Source organism: Pholcus phalangioides, unplaced genomic scaffold, assembly GCF_987345545.1.
Source record: "Pholcus phalangioides strain wild (caught in Gottingen) unplaced genomic scaffold, Ppha-v1.0 ptg000022l_1, whole genome shotgun sequence".
NCBI lineage: Eukaryota > Metazoa > Arthropoda > Arachnida > Araneae > Pholcidae > Pholcus > Pholcus phalangioides.
Window position 1 is genome coordinate 27,149,578 of NW_028301615.1, and position 16,756 is coordinate 27,166,333.

At 36.1% G+C, this 16,756-nt stretch overlaps 1 protein-coding gene across 1 annotated transcript in view; it reads right to left on the reverse strand.

Moving 5' to 3' along the window:
• LOC149070129 (transforming growth factor-beta-induced protein ig-h3-like) overlaps positions 1-16,756 on the reverse strand; it is a 172,098-nt gene that overhangs the window by 54,684 nt on the left and 100,658 nt on the right. Inside the window, exons 2-3 of the mRNA XM_089249728.1 lie at positions 8,563-8,661; positions 5,325-5,389 (exon numbers count right to left, since the gene is read on the reverse strand). Coding sequence (XP_089105854.1) covers positions 5,325-5,389; positions 8,563-8,661 — 164 coding nt within the window. The remainder of the gene's footprint in view (positions 1-5,324; positions 5,390-8,562; positions 8,662-16,756) is intronic.

The window sequence follows — 16,756 nt, forward strand, 5'->3', positions numbered from 1 at the left end:
TATAAAATTAAGATTTGTATTTTTATATTTAAATTTGAACTACGTAAAAAAATTTTCATCTAATTTAACGTGAAATACTGGTTAATCAAAATAAACAAAGTTAAGAATTTGAATTCTGTTAGAAAATATTCATAAAATTCTATATTATGAGAATCTCATTCCAATTCCAAAATATCGAAAATTCTGAATGAAAAAGTGGGTTTTCACCGATAAAATTACGATAAATAGTAGTAGAATGAAAAATATACAAATAAAATGCCATTTAAATATTTCTTATTGCTTCACACACACGATTTCATAGACGATAAAAATGAAAAATTTTCCACTAAAATTCAGAAATCCTACTAGAGAATATATTCATATAATTCATATAAAAAAATAGATTACGAGAAACTCATTCAAATTCTAAAATTCGCAACTTTTGGATAAAACGAAATTTGGATAAAAAAAATTCAACAAAAATTAGAATTTCAATGCGTAAATACACACTACGAATAATAGACATATAAAATGATACGTTATTATTAAATATTTGTTCAGACGATTTCATGGCCGATCAAATTCCCGCTAATATTCTAAAACACCAGACAATAATGAAATTCAAATGAATCGTGGAAGTTCTCCTCCTCTCTAACTAAATACGCCATTGGCCAATACTTTGAATTCTCTATCATCCCACGTTCAGAATTATAAAATATTTGAATTACTCTCTCACTCTCTGCGGAGTATATTTGTATTCAATGCAGATAAATAAATAAATAAATATATATATATAGAAAGAGATCTTCCATAGCAGGAAAAATATTTTCATCCTCGAAATGCTGCTGGAATCCATGCCCCGTGCCGGTAAAGCAAATATCTTTGGTTCTTATGGTGTGTGTGTGTGTGTATATTGAATGCAAGTCTCGGATATACTGTGTGTATATATATATTTAAATTTGATTTTTTTTTTACTCGCAAAAATTCACGTTCCAGCTTGCACGTGTATGAAGAACTCCAAACCCCGTAAAAAAGAATTTATTAAAATTTTGTGACTGCTGAGCCGTGCTTGAGAGTTTCCTGAATATATCTTGATATTTTTTCCTTTTTTTAGCCCTTGCTAAAAGAGAATTTTCAATGCGAAGCATATCTTTATTTACATATCTCATATCGTATAAAGATATCATATAGGATATTTTTTTTTCATTTCATTTGAAATAAGTTATTTTTTTTTTAAATTCAATTTTTTCCCATGGAATGCGAACTAACAACTATAGAGGAAGCGGATTTTTGTTCATTTTAAATATTTTTATTATTGTAGTTATTTCGTACATAAAACTATTTAATTTGTTTTACTGTTAAGTGTGCCATATTGTGCTTTATAAAAATGTTTATAATAACATCCATAGAAATGTTAACGAGTTATTTTTTTGTTTTTACAATTGAATTGTATAATTTCATTGTTTTTATTGATATTTATTGTATTGTTTTATTATTTACTAGCTATAATACCCGGTGCTGCTCGGGTTTTCTTCAGTTACTGGGATGATTGAAAAAGTAACGAACCATTATAAAGGAATAAACTATCTTACATAATACCAGCGGAATTAAAGAAGTGGCAAACCATTGTAAAGGCATATAGCCTACATGTCTGAAACGCATTTTTTGCGAACCACGGTAACCAAAGTAAACATTCCGAAAGTGATTTTTTGAGGCCGAGAAACCATTGTTGACAATCAGTTTTTCGCCCATTTCTCTATAGAGCACTTACCCAGCTCTGGAACGCGCGCACACATTTATTTTCTCATCATCAACCTTCTTCAACCAAACTCAAAAACGTATTTGCATTAATGAGATATTATTGTATTTCTCTGAGCAAGATCCACAAAAACAAAAATCTCATATATTTCAGGTATTTTTTAAGATATCAGCATTAAATAGTACAGGGTGGTTATAAATAAATTGACACTACTAAGGCGTATGTAGCGCCCATTCTGATGGAGGTATTTTGATGGAACTTCGAATACAAGATACATGGACTATGGGGAAATTAAAGATTCAATAAAAAAAGTTCAATTTTTAACCACTAGGTAGAAAAAGGGGTGCTTTTGTCTCGCAGTTAGTTTTTTCCCATGGTCCAAATAACTGACACCACTTCGTCCGATGTAGCACCCGTTGTGGTGTGGACGTATCTCATTAAAACTCTGAGTATACACGTTATTTGGACCATGCGAGAAAGATTACTGCCATAACAACTTGCGGCCACGTAGGGGTACTGGAAATTCACGAAACTGATACGTCGTTGAACGGCGAACTTTATTGGAGAAACTATAAACACTTAACATGTTAACGTGGTGAATCAATGCCACCCATAATCCAGCTAGCCAGCCTATGTAGCTTCGGGAATGATGAAAATCTCCTAATTGCCCAGGAGAATTAAGACGTAGGATGCTTATGGAACAGGAATGTGTGCCTAGAATGGGCTAAAACATCTGGGTGTCTGAACATTGGCTGACTTGGACACTTGGACAAGGACATGTGACGCAAACATGACATCGATTCGTCGTTGTACGGCCTACACGACTAGTGACATCCAACGAACGCGGACGGACTGCCACCAACGGAATTTGATTATCGAGTCCGGACGTGCCCCAAGGACGCTATAATATCAATTCAGATTTCGATTCTTAGATCATGATTTATCATAATTATTTCGTTGATTTATACTCCTGTAATTGGGCTTGTAATTCTGTTATACAAATTTATATAGATATATATACATATACATATTTAATAAAATTCCGGATGCACCCATCTTTCGGGAACGCTTTGATATCTCCTTGAGATGGGAAGCGGGGTGTGTCCGGTCCTTCAATAATCAATAAAAAGCTCCACTTTTTCACTGGTGGTTGAAAATGTTACTATATTTTAATTAAGTCTTTCTTCCCCCCCCCCCATCCTCCCCATGGTCCATATATCCAATATACCAAGCTTTATCAAGATGCCTCCCGCAGAATGTGCGCTACATACATCTTAGTAATGTCAGTTTATTTATAACCACCCTGTATAAGTATCTACGTTTCAATCCTTTACACGCGTATAAATAAGCAGACGTTTTTATACAAAAATACAAGTGCACAAAACTACTCAGACATCTATTTAGCTTAACGTCTGGAAACTCTAGATATTATTCATCGACATGATATGGATATGAATGTTGTGCTTGTTCAATGACATACCGAGTCGAATCGATTTATATATTCTCTTGAGAAATTTCGCAATTTCGTACTGTTTTTCATTAAATTGAGATTTTCCCCCTGAAGCAAATCAGGAAACATTTTCCTTAATAGGATCAGCAGAAACGTTTTCTCTCCGACATTGCTGCAATATATAATTGCTATATCGAAAAACATTTTTGCTTTCTTTATAAAGGAAAGGAAGAAACAGGAACTTATCCATCATTTCACGCGAAAAAAAAGTGATATGTCAGTGAATTTAATATGAAACTTAATGCAGAGATTTCTCAAGTATTTCTCAAATGAATGTGATTTCTGAGAAACTTTTCTTTTATAAGCTATCCCAGATTAAGGAATGCGTATATAACCACATTATTAGATATATATTTTCTTCGTAGAAAAAAAAAAAGCGTGAATCTAATTAAACTCGACTGGTTTCAATACAAGGCTTTATTTCTCATTTGCTTTCCTCGTGTGTTGTGCAATGTCAAGGGCTGTTTAGGCCAAGGCCGCGAGTCAGTCACTTTACTGAACATATGGCCGGTGCCTGGACGTGCTGATGCTATTTCTGTAGTTTTTTATATTTTTTGATTGGATGAAGGACGAAAAGAACACACACGATGCTTGTTATTAAGAACTTCCGGAAAATGATAGCTTTTCTATTTGATTTTCTTCATTGAATAATGTTTGTATAAATGTTATGTTTCTTGTGGGATATATTCATTAGGAAACGTTTCTGCGCGAGTGAAATACGGTATTTCAGACATTGCGGGCCAAACAGTTTTTTTTATGAAGCCGGAGGGCCAACAAACAACAAGTCATGCTGAGGTACCTAGATTCACAGTGACGTCTTAACAGGTTGGGTCAAAGGGCTTCGAGTCAAACACAGGGCCTTGTGTTATCGGAGAATTTTGTTTATTGTGAAAATATTTTTTCATTAAATATGAACTTTCTCATTAATTTTGTGAAATTATTTTCTCATTAAATATGAACTTTCATTAATTTTGAAATTATTTTCTCATTAAATATGAACTTTCATTAATTTTGAAATTATTTTCTCATTAAATATGAACTTTCATTAATTTTGAAATTATTTTCTCATCAAATATAAATTCTCAATATTTCCGAGATTTTTCGTCGTTAAAAAAATTTCATTAGTACCGAAAAATTATATATTTTTTCAAATTAACCTTTAAGCGGCACAAGAGAATGACCGCAGTGCCACACACCCTGAGCCCTCCTCAAAAAAATGTCTTTTTTGAAGCGGTGACTAGAAGTGAAAACTAAGGGGTATAGGGAAAAAGTGTTCCATCGAGAAATCAACTTAGCAAAATATCTTGGCTTGTCAATGTTAAAATAAGAAGCTTTAAAGGAAGCGAGATATCTCGTCAATGATGCTTAAAGGGTTAAATATGAAAATTACAATTGATTGTGAAATAATATTTCCATTGAATATGAATTTCAATTTATTTTACTTATTTGAATATTATTAAATTTGCTTCATTTATGCTAATTTATTTTATTCATATTAATTTGTTTTATTTATATATCTATTTATTTATTTTTATTAATGTAATTTTCATTGTGATAGGCATTAATTCTGAAATTATTGTTTTTCATTAATTATGAATCTCCATTGATTCTGAAATTATTTCGAGAATTCTGGAAATATTTTCCATTAACTTTTCAAGAATATTCATGAACTGCGAAGTACTATTTTCCCACCGATTCTGAAATTATTTCTTAATTGAAATTTTCCCCAGCATTTCCCTAAATTCTGTAACTATGCAAGCCTTTTTGGTTTGTGGGCCACTCGAGGGCCATGCGTTGAAGACCAGATTCCTCCCCTTCCCCGGTCTACATCATTAATATTAATAAATTATTCTGAGCAATTTTTCACTCGGTGCATTATTAATCGTAAGTCGAGCCTAAATTTATAAATAGTAATGATCACGTTAGAGTAAACGTCAATTCCTCGAATTCTCCTTCATTAGTGTAACTTAATGAATATTTTCAGGTATAATCAAATCACAGCGAGTCCAATTAAGGTAAGTTTCAAAATAATGAACTAGTTGGTGGATAATATTTGAACTTGAGTATTCAACTCACCTCCGGTGCATCCTTCTTTATCCTCGACTTGGTGATAACCTTCGCAGCATTCGTACCTTATCACACTGAAAATACCGAAATTAATGAACACTATTGAAAAAAAGGTAATAATAATAACAACTGATTTAATATTGGTAACTCATTCCTCCTTTCATTAGCTATGTAAAGCATGCCTCATGAATTCGTATAAATAGTTGAATGAACATCGAACTAATTGGTATACAGTGAAAAGTCGCTATAACATTACTATGTGGGCCAAGAAAAAAAAATATCGCTGTGGAAGGGTTATCGTTATATCGAGATGTAGTCTTATCATCAGCTTCAGCGATATTTATGTTGTTATCGGGGTCTCTTATAAATTAGCGTTGTTAGTACCACGATGAAATGCATTTATTAGAATTCATTCGCGAGCAAAATATTCTAATTGATTAGTACTTGATGAGTCTCTCACACTGTTAGGTACAATTACAGTTATACATTTACTTCCGGCACAACTCACTAGGTAGTAAAGTGTGTAAAGACTAGGTAGTAAGTGTAGTAAAGACCTGAGTTGTGCTCGGTTTGAAAGAAAGTACTTGATGAGTAAAATTCAGTTAATTGTCTCACCCTGTAAAGTAGTTTCTCGTGCGATACCGTTGTGCAGTACACAGAAAGTAGTTTCATGGCATCTTCATTTACACTTTTGCACTATCTACCGCCTGTTTATATTATTAAACAGCACCGAAAGAACAAAAACTGGTGATGAATTCAAAAATATGTTGAACGTGATTTTAAGTGAAATGGACCTCGACCAAGTGAGTGGCTGAGTGGCCATATGAGTTATCTGGTGAATGCGCGAGTTATCGTATAAGTGACTAATTGAAGAGGTCATGAGTGGACAAGTTAGTGAGTGACCAGATGAGCGGGTACTTGAGTGAGCAAGTGAGTGGATGGGTGACCGTATGAGTGAGTGGCAGTATGTGACCATATCAGAGACCAAGTGAGTGTGGTCAATCATATGGTCACTTCCTTGGTCCCTTATTCGGTTACTCTTTCGGTCACTCATATGGTCACTTATACGGTTATTCTCTCGGTCACTCATGTGGTCACTCCCTTGGTCACTCATACAGTCACTAACTTGATCACTAATACGGCCTCTCATATGGTCAGGCACTCGATCATTCATACAGTCACTCACTTGATCATTCATATGGTGATTCACTCAACTATGCACTCACACTTCTTCATATGGTCACTCATACAGTCACACACACTTTCTCATACGGTCACTCATATGGTTACTCACTCATACAGTCACTCGCATTCTAACTTTGTCTCTAATACGGCCACTGACCTACTCACATGGCCACTCATACGGTCACGTTCACTTGACCACACACCTCATATGGTCATCCACTCAACCACACAGCCACTGACACTCAATTCTCAAAGGTCACTCACTCACTCATACGGTCACTTGCCGTATTACTTAGTCATTCACACAGTCAGTCACTTACTTGGTCACTCATACATTCAAGGCATGTGAAATGTACCGGGAACGGAACGTCGGGGGAGAAATATCAGGGGCGAAATGTCGGGACGAAATGTTGGAGGCGAAATTCCCAAATCCTAGAAACACTGTATAACGTCCGTAGCCAACTCGATATCATTATCAAGTCCATACAATGGGCAGATATGATTAATAGCTGCCAAATAAAAGAAAATGGATAGAAATACCTGTAAAAGAAAGCCATACTATTAATCAAAGGCTTCTAACCCCCCCCCCCCTCTCGCTATATATATATATTTTTTTCACCCATTATTTCTGACTCATGGGCGCTCTCGTGATCCGATTCATTTTTTAAACATGGCTTTTTTGTATCCTTTTAAAAATTTTACAACATTTTCCACCGCCGTTGATACACGTTTTATCCGTCTTCTCCGCTATACAATTTTATAACATCCCACTCACATGTGGAGAAGAGCTTTTAATATTTTATAGCCCACGTCCTTTGTTCGTGACGCCTATAAAAAAATAAAATGAAACGAAGTTGGGATCGTAAAAAATAAAATGAAATAATCCAACAGAGAGTAAGAACATGTCTCTTCTCCCCAGTGAAGCGATTAAATAATGACTTTAATGATGAGACGGCGATAATGCATTTTTTACTGCTGCTGCTGCTCGCGTTATTTTTTTCCGAGGTCAAAGCAATTCCCTGACATGAAATATTGTCCCGTTTTTTTTCCTCTTTTGCTCCACAATACACGTTTTTTCCCCCCCTTTCCCACGAGATCAAAGTGATATGACAGCTATAGATATTTCTACCTATGAGGCTGTAAAACAGGTAATGTTCCGTTAGCGTACATGTACCGTGTCGATGACATTCCATAAGCTAAAGTTAGGTACTGGTCGGCTGTTGGAGAGACGATTGGCGCACTTTTGAAGATTCTGCCTCCACGGGGGACTCCGAACCCCCGTCTCTCGTTTGCCGGACGAGTGCTCTACCCCAAAGCTATGGGAACAGATTGAATTTTTCTTCCCCTGGAGCGTATATATACATCGAAATGCTCCGCGGATAGAGGGCGGTAGCAATCAATTAATAGCTCGTGACTGACATAGGCCACCGGATGGCGACAATTTAGAATAAAATATGTCCTCTTCACTTGTTAATACAAGATTCCTCGTAAGAGAGAAAGAGCACACGTAGGTGAGGGGAAAAAGGAGCCTTTAGAGATTTATATAGAGAAGAAAATTTAAATCTGTTTCAAGCTTAAGGATAAGAGACCCGGGGTCGATTCCCCGTGGAGGCAGAGTTGAATTTTTCTTCTTAAAGTCATCATATCTGATCCAAATACAACGAGTCTTTCTAGGAATCTTGCATTAACAAGTGGGGGATGACATATTTCTCCAATTATCTACTGTATGCACTGTTCTTTCCCACCCTTATATATCCTTATCGATTTTTTTTATTTATTTTTTCCCCTTTCTTCCTTTCCTTAACGTGCGAGCGAACAAGGCTACCATATTTATCGCCTGTACGTCTAATACAAATCATTCAGATTTAACGCAAACAGCGTGTACACGAAGGGGTTAATGGCAAAATTTTATATACAAATACTACAATTTAATTAGAAAAAAATAGGGCTTTCTCAAGAAGAGTTACCGCTTAGTGGTAATAAAGTTTTATGTATTCGTAACCATAGATCTAAGAAAAGAATTCAGAATGAAATTTCATTGAATACTGAAATATTTAAATACCTTTTAACACCGCATATTTCCCTGTTCATCCAATATTTACATTCAGTCCAGTATTTTTTGTTCGTACCTGGTACTTCTTCTACTGCACATGTGTTTGGTCTAAAAAGAACAAAAAGTCATTGTGTAAGAAATGTGATATTGAATATTATAAAAGGAATCATATAAAGAAGAAAGATAGAAAGCTACGCAGAAATTATGGATTCATTATGCATGTTTACATCTTTTTCCCAGAACATTTTCATTATGCAGGCATAATTATCATGCAGCATCAGAGACAAAATGCGTTCACTTTTTTTTCTTCTAATGATTGCAAGTCGGTAATTTTATCTTCCAGGCTTTCTATACAAATTTGCATAAACAAAAAATAGAAAAAAAACATCTCCAATTTATGCGTAATTCCTAAACAAAAGAATTCTCAACATATGAAAATAGGAATATTTATATTTTTTTGATTAGTTTATCAACTAATACGCGATCGGGAAAAAGTTCAATGGCAAAGACCGTTGGTGGTGTTAGTAGTGAGTTTTGTAAATTCTACGCATACAATATGAGAAAGTTTATTTATTTATTTATTTACAATAACCCCAGAAGGCATGAAATGCACTTATACTGGAAGAAAAAAAAAAAAATAGTCAGTACGGGAAGCACTTCGCATACGGAGTCAGGTCGAATTCCTCAATAGCGGAAGCAAATCTTGCGTAGGAGGCACATACAAGTTCTGATGGAAGACTGTTCCATATTCTTGCCACACGGCATCTATATCCGTGGAAAAAGCAATCCCTTCTAGCCGTTGGTATTCTTATTTGGAAGCGATGCCTACGTAGGTTAACTCGCCTGTCTATGATCTCAAAGAAAGGCTCTCTCGATGGTAGATAAACAATTTGGTGGACTAGTTTGTAGCACATCTTCAGATCTGCAGCGATTCTACGCCATTCCAGTGAGTGTAAACCCAGAAATTGAAGTCTCTGGCAATAAGATAGACCGCTCATGCCAGGTATTCGTTTAGTAAACGACCTCTGTGGCTTTTCGAGGAGCTGTATGTCCTTGATTTTGTAAGGGCTCCATACTTGCGAACAGAACTCCAGAGTCGGGCGAACGTACACACAGAAAGCATATGACAACGTATGCGCATCACACTTACGGTATGCCGTACGTAACATATATGAAATTCTATTAGCTTTGCAGACTATGCCATGATAATGATCAGTGAAATCCAGAATGCGGCTCATTGCAATACCAATCCTGCATTTGATTTGTGTTACGCGATAGTAATTTTGCACGTCTGCGGTGTTTACCGGTATCCCTTTCAAGCCAACAACAGATGCCATTTCCTTCGCGTCGATGCCCGCAGATGGCCCAAAAGAGGACACTTTGACTTCGAGATTCACACGACAGATATCATTTTGACTCCGTAGATACCCCCTAGATAACTCTACAGATGCCATTGCGAATTCATTTATGTCCACAAACGACCCAACAAAGGCCATTTTGATTTCGTTGACGGTCACAGACGGCAAAGCATATACTATTTGAATACTTCGATACCCGTAAATTTCAAAACGATGTCTTTTTCACCTCGTTGATGCTTGCAAGGTGACCGAAAAGATGACATTCGGCGCTGCCCACAGATGCCATTTTGACTAATTTTATTCTCACAAATGACCCAACAGAGGTCACGTGGACTATGCCTATGGTCTCAGCTAAGTCTGCGGATGCCCTTTGAAACTTCATCGATGACCATAAATAACCGATGAGAGGCCATTTTGACTTCCATGATGACACGATAAATTCTATTTTGACTTTGATGATGACCCAACAGATGCCATTTCGACTTCATTGAAGCACACATATATCCCAATAGAGGCCATGCTGACTTGGTCAAAATTTAATTAAATTTATTTTAATTACTCATCGGAATTTTATTTAACTTTACGATCAACCACTTTACGATCATGGACGTAATATTGCGTCCAGACGTCAGTGGGATAAATTCGAAAAAGTTATCTCTGTTTTCTTTCCTTTCTCCCCATCACCGCGAAGCTTTGTTGCAACCCAACGAAAGGAAATGGTTTTTTTTACCTCCGTGATATGTATCCTTCTACTACATACATCTAAGAGCGAAAGAGAACAGAGAGGTGAGGGTGAAAAGAGAAATCTGCTTCTTACCTATTTCTATTACCTCTACGTATAACGGATGGGGAGGGTATAATAGATAAGTATATCTTTCTCTCTCATACTTATGTATTGTACTGTTTTCCTCTTTCATTTGTTTTTCCTTACTTTTCTACTTTTTCTTTCCTTCCTTTATCAAACATGCGTTTGAGTTAGGACAAGGTTATCATACTTATCGCCTATTCGGCAAACAGAGATCATTCCAATTTCTTGCCAATCGCTTGTAAGCGAAGCGGTTAACATTGCATTCAAATTTAATTTTTTGTGAATGACTTCTCAGACCCGTATTTACATTTCATTAATTGGATGTTTTAACACATGTGGTGTCCACATAAAAGTTAATTCTTTTGTTTAAAGTATATGCCGCTTTGGGAAATTTAGGACGTTTCAAATACTTTTTACGCCATTGGAAAACTTTTTGTAATTGAAAGAGAATGTTTCTAAATTTAACCGTTGTAGAGATATCCGCTGTGCAAACAATTTGGGACAGCCTGTATAGCAGGGGGTACACAGCCTCTGGCCTGCGGGAAAACGCCAAGACGTTCTATCCGGCCTGCGGAAAATGTTCTGGTAGAAAAGTATCAATACACACAAATACGATAAACACCTAGGCTGCTCGTATTTCTTCCATAAAAATACAGGAAATCGAGATCCATACTAGATACCGCCATTTATCGGGAAAAATTGTCAAGTGCAAGAAAAGTTCCCAGTCATTGCAAAAAAAATTGATAAATGCAAGTAAAATTGCCAATTACAGCCAAAAAATTCTAAAAGGCGAGTAAAGTCACCAATTACAGGCCAAAAATTGTTAGAGGACAACAATGCCACAATTACAGCCAGAATAAAAATTATAGCCAGAACAAGTCACAAATTATAGCCGAAAAAACTGTGAGATGTGAGTGAAGTGGCCAATTTCAGCCAAAAAATTTTACGAAACTGTCATTTACAGCCCAAAAATCAATAAAAAGGCAAGTAAATCAATAATATCAGCCAAGCAAATAGTCAGAGGCAAGTGAGGTTCCCAGTTGCAGCCAAAAAAAATTGTGAAAGGCAACAATTTATAAACCACGAAAATAATCTTAAGTCCTTGTTTTGAAAAATTCAAGTAAACCTCGTTGAAAACAAGAAAGAAAACGGGGCATTTTATGAAGAAGTTGGGACGACGGGGAAATCACCGGGATAAAATAAAGAATAGAAGGACAAAATTTACTCTCTTAAAATTACGGGTCATATGGTCACCATATACGTATATATATATATACATAGAAATTTCTGTCCCGCGAACGGCAGAATTTCCCCATATCTGGCCCGCGGACTGGAAACGTCTGCACCTCTGCTGCACAGGAAAACATATTTAAACGAAACTATACATTCGTGTTTCCAACATATCGAAATGAAGCCTCATTTATCCCGAGACCGCTCCAAGAGCTCGATAAATTTGCCTGAAAGTAGCGAAATTACATTCGTAACAAAACGGGCGAGATAGCCTAGAGGCTATAATAAGTTCTCCCGGACAAAAGACGTTGAATATCGTGTAGGAGAATGATTCCTCATCTCTTGCATTGGAGAATCGCTGTCAGAGATTGGCCGCCTTTCTCTCGTGTAAAAGGGAATTTTACGAGCCGCAATTTACGAGACGTTTCAGATCCATAAGAGGCAGGATAAGACAAGAACAAAGGAATAGAAAGAATAAAAATACATGTATATATATATATTTATTTATTCTGAGTGGTCGATGGACCAAGTAAATGCAATATCTTCCATCCGAACGTAAAAGGATTCAGACACTAATTCACCAAGGATGCGAGAAGAAGGAATTCGTTGCTAGAGTCATATTTCATATCAAGTAATGGAATTCTTCCCATCGATATGAAAAGTACATTTTTCTAAAATTTTCGTTTTACATTGAATTAAGAAATGGAATTAAAGTAGCGTTCAATGATGAGCGAATTCCAAATTTTTGGTCACCTTTGTCATTTTAAGATTTTGGGAAAATAAGGAAACGGGAATCAAATATAATTTGAACTCACAGCTTATTTCATGTAGTTCTTTTGATTCATCGCATATTATTAGGGGCCGTTCAAGTATTACGTCAGCAAATTTTCAGCCATTTTTTTTAGCCCCTCCCTCCTTGTAAGCAAAAGTCCGCGAAACTCTGACTCCCCTCTCCCCTCATGTCAGCGAAATTTCGTCAGACTGACCCCTATCTCCTAAAGCATATTGGTGGGATCAGAAACGTACGCGGGAGGGGGGCATAGGGGGCTCGTTCGCCTCCCCCCCAGACGAAATGTTTTTTTTTTTTTAATGTAAATAATATTTAAAAACAAAATTAAAATTTCGGAAGGAAAATAGCTTTATATGTTATTATAACAAATTTCTGTTAATTCCAATGCTATTTGAAGGGTAAGAACTCAAAATTTATTTTTAAGAAATTCATTGCGGCCCACCCTTTAAGCCATATACGGTAAACCCTTGACCCGTAGACCAAATGTGGCCCTGAAGGTTATCTGATGTGGCTTGCCCTCTCAAACCTCATTTTGTGAAAATGAACTAAGCGGCACATTTACAAATCGCTTAAATGAACCGTGGAAAAATTCCAGAGCATTTAAGTGGTCCGTGACACATTTTCAGATCACTGAAGTAGGCCTCAAAGATCACTTTCACATTCAAAAGTAACCCGCGACCAGAACACTTAAACGATCCGTGGCACGTTTAGAGATCCCTTAAATGACATGTGGTACAGTTTTAGAGCCCTTCAGCAGCCCCCCCCCCCAGTGTAGTTCTACATCACTCAAGTTACCCGCGGAACATTCCCAGATTACTTAAGTGATCCGTGTCATAATTACAGATCACTTGAGTGACGCGGGGCACAGTTCCAGAGCACTTAAGCAGCCCGGACACATTTTCTGAGCATTTGGAGGATCCGTGAAACATTTAGAGATCTCTAAAGTGACTCTGTAGCAGACTTATCAATAAGGGGAATCTTCGTTCAGGTGCCCAATAACTATTGAAAGGTTTTGTTTTTTCGTTTTTGGCGCACCGAATAAGATGCTGTTAAAAAATATTTCATATCTTCATAAAGGTTGGTTGATGACGTAAGCATCATCCAAACCCCCCTCCTCCCTTGTAATCAAAAGTCAACAGATCGGAACCAACCCCCCCCCCCCCCCCCACACACACACACACACATCCATGCTGTGACGTAATACATGAATGACTCTTTACTTTCGTGTTGGAAGTTCTGAGAATTTTTTGTAGACTCAGATAAAGGCTTTTGATATACTCAGCGTTTTTCATTGTTAAACTTCTATACTTGTCTTTTTATGACACACTGCACGCCACTTAATGTGTTCCATTTGGGATTCGGTATTTCTGATAGCAATAACCAACTGATAACAATATCCGAAAAATCCCGGTTGCAACTAGGATGAACATATTATGTACTGTTTCATTGAAAACGTATGGCAACTCCGCTTTGTTTCCTACAGGCTTTAAAATTTTAAATCGTATATTTTTTCCGATTCTTCTGAAACATGATCCCCCCCCCCTCCCCTTAAGCTAAAAACAATTTTTTTTCAGCTCAGGAAGTGCGAGGAGTTAGAATGTAATTGTCTATAAGCACCAGAACAATTTTTAAGGCGTTTAAAAGCTTTTTACCCGAAAATAAAAGTCGAAAATAATGCTTCTTTGACTTTTTCCAGGGCTAGTAATTCTTTTTCACATTGGCAGATATGCTGCTATAAAATGTAAACAAACACTTTGTGCACAAACAAATTGTGCTGCTCTCACCACAAAATTTAGTAACTACACAAAGAAAATTTTACGCGCCAATACCAATTTTTTAGTCGCCATGGCGATCTTGCGCATGGGATTTGTCTAACTCCCGTCTATAATTTTCACTTTTCATAATGTACGGCATATTCTATAGATTCTCTTGTGAAAGTCTTCCGAGGAACTGTGAATGCTGTCAGTTGAAAGACATCGACAACAAACTGAAAAAAGGGTGCGAAAAACACGTTTTTTATGCACTGAATACATTTTTTCGACAATGAACATGTTTTCGTTTTCAATAAATTATTTGAGTTATGAACATACGTCGTTCACACGTGAAAAAATCCGTATCACACAAGTTTGCTATCATTGGGGAATTTCGTAATGTGGAAGTTTACCGTTGTTCTTCACACCATTATACAATATAAATCATCTTCAAAATCCTTATAGCACCTATATTCCCACCAACTTTTGTTCCCGATAGTTCTGATATTTTAAAAACACAACAGATAGTTAATACTTCTTACAATATTTTTAGAAATACTCAGAAGTTTCATTGAAAAGTATTTATATCTGGTCATGCTTAATTCGTATTCTATACCAAATAGGCCTATCGCAACGAAGACATCAAAAAAGCATCCTCCATTTTCGCATTCTGGCCATAACTTACTCATCATCATAATGACACAGCCCTCAATATTATCAGCTAACCAAAAAACATAGTTCATTCATCTCATACCTATATATATTATGCATAATATCCAAGCGTGGTTGCAAATTTAATAAATACTAAAAAAACTGTCACTTTTACCGAGGATTGTGCGTAATACCCAAACGTCGTTGGTGAATTCAATAAATACAGTACTTGAAATTTATAGCCTTTATCTGTTATTATACATGATACCTTAGTGTAATTAGTAAGTTTGATAAATATGAAAAAAAAAATTCCAAATGAGTCTAGTATGTATGATGAATATAGTCGGATCCCGATGCAATGGTGCAAATTTTACGACACGACGGTACCCTGATATAACGACACAATAAATGCATGAATTATCATGTATAGTATATCATATAGTACAATTTATCATGTTTACTAACAACGCGATGCTTCGGTATTAGGCGTAATCGCCGATAAAAGTGAGTAATTTAGGGAAATTTATCAAACTTACCCAATTATGGATAATAATCGGATTTGTTACATTTACCGTAATATAACCATTCCCTGAATGTGATCAGGTCTAAAATTAGGAATTGCTTGGGAGAACGCCATAGAAACGGAAACAAAAGCGACGAAAAATTTGTCTTTACATCCGAAAGGGTTCCTTTTCAACGACGGTATATAAGATAGGTTCATTAACATAACTCTCCAAGGGAATCAGCCCAGATAACCAATTATTGACGTTACAGCCGAGGTCGTTAAAACCGAGTTTGACTGTATTCAACTAAGTACACATCATCATGCCAGCACACACACAACCATCAATTACCAGATAACAAAAACATAATTTACTCATCTCATATACCTGTAACTAAGAATAACTTTTCTCGCATAACTTACTCTTGTGAAAGAATATCAAGGTATCTACTTTCTTTAATAACCCGAGTCTATGCCCCATGAGGGATTAAGGGTAAGATGGCGAAACCTCAAAGGAATTAGTAAATGGATAACTCCCAGATAAGACTCTTACGTGGTGAAAGAAAATGAAAGACTGATGAAAAATCAATATTTTCGAGGTAAAAGATCAATTAATAACCACGAACAAGAAACTTTTTCCATGAGAGAAAGAAAAAAAGAAGAATTAACCAATAAATCAAAGTAAAAACCAAGTTTTGAACATCGCCCGTGCTCAAACAAAGTTGATTATCTGAACTGTCAAACACCAAAGTTGTCGAACGAGACTTTGAGGGGGGTTTTCCCATGTTTTACTTCATTCTAAGTAATTTTCATGGGAAGGGGGAGGGGGGAAACAACAACATACACATAAAATAGCTATGCGTACAATTTCATCTCGCTAGCGAATAATGTCAGCCCAATGAAAAAATAATAAAATGTGGAAAAAATAAAATTGATGTGTAATTTGTTCGAAAATAAGATATATTTGATGTAAAAAAAAAACAACGTTTTCTTTTCCCCAGTAATTAATTAGGTTCGTTAATGGGGTTTCGAAGTAATTTCTTTTTCGGAATTTTTCTCGTTCTTAATACAATTAAGCTTCTAGGATCATGTAATTACAAAAAAAACAAAAAA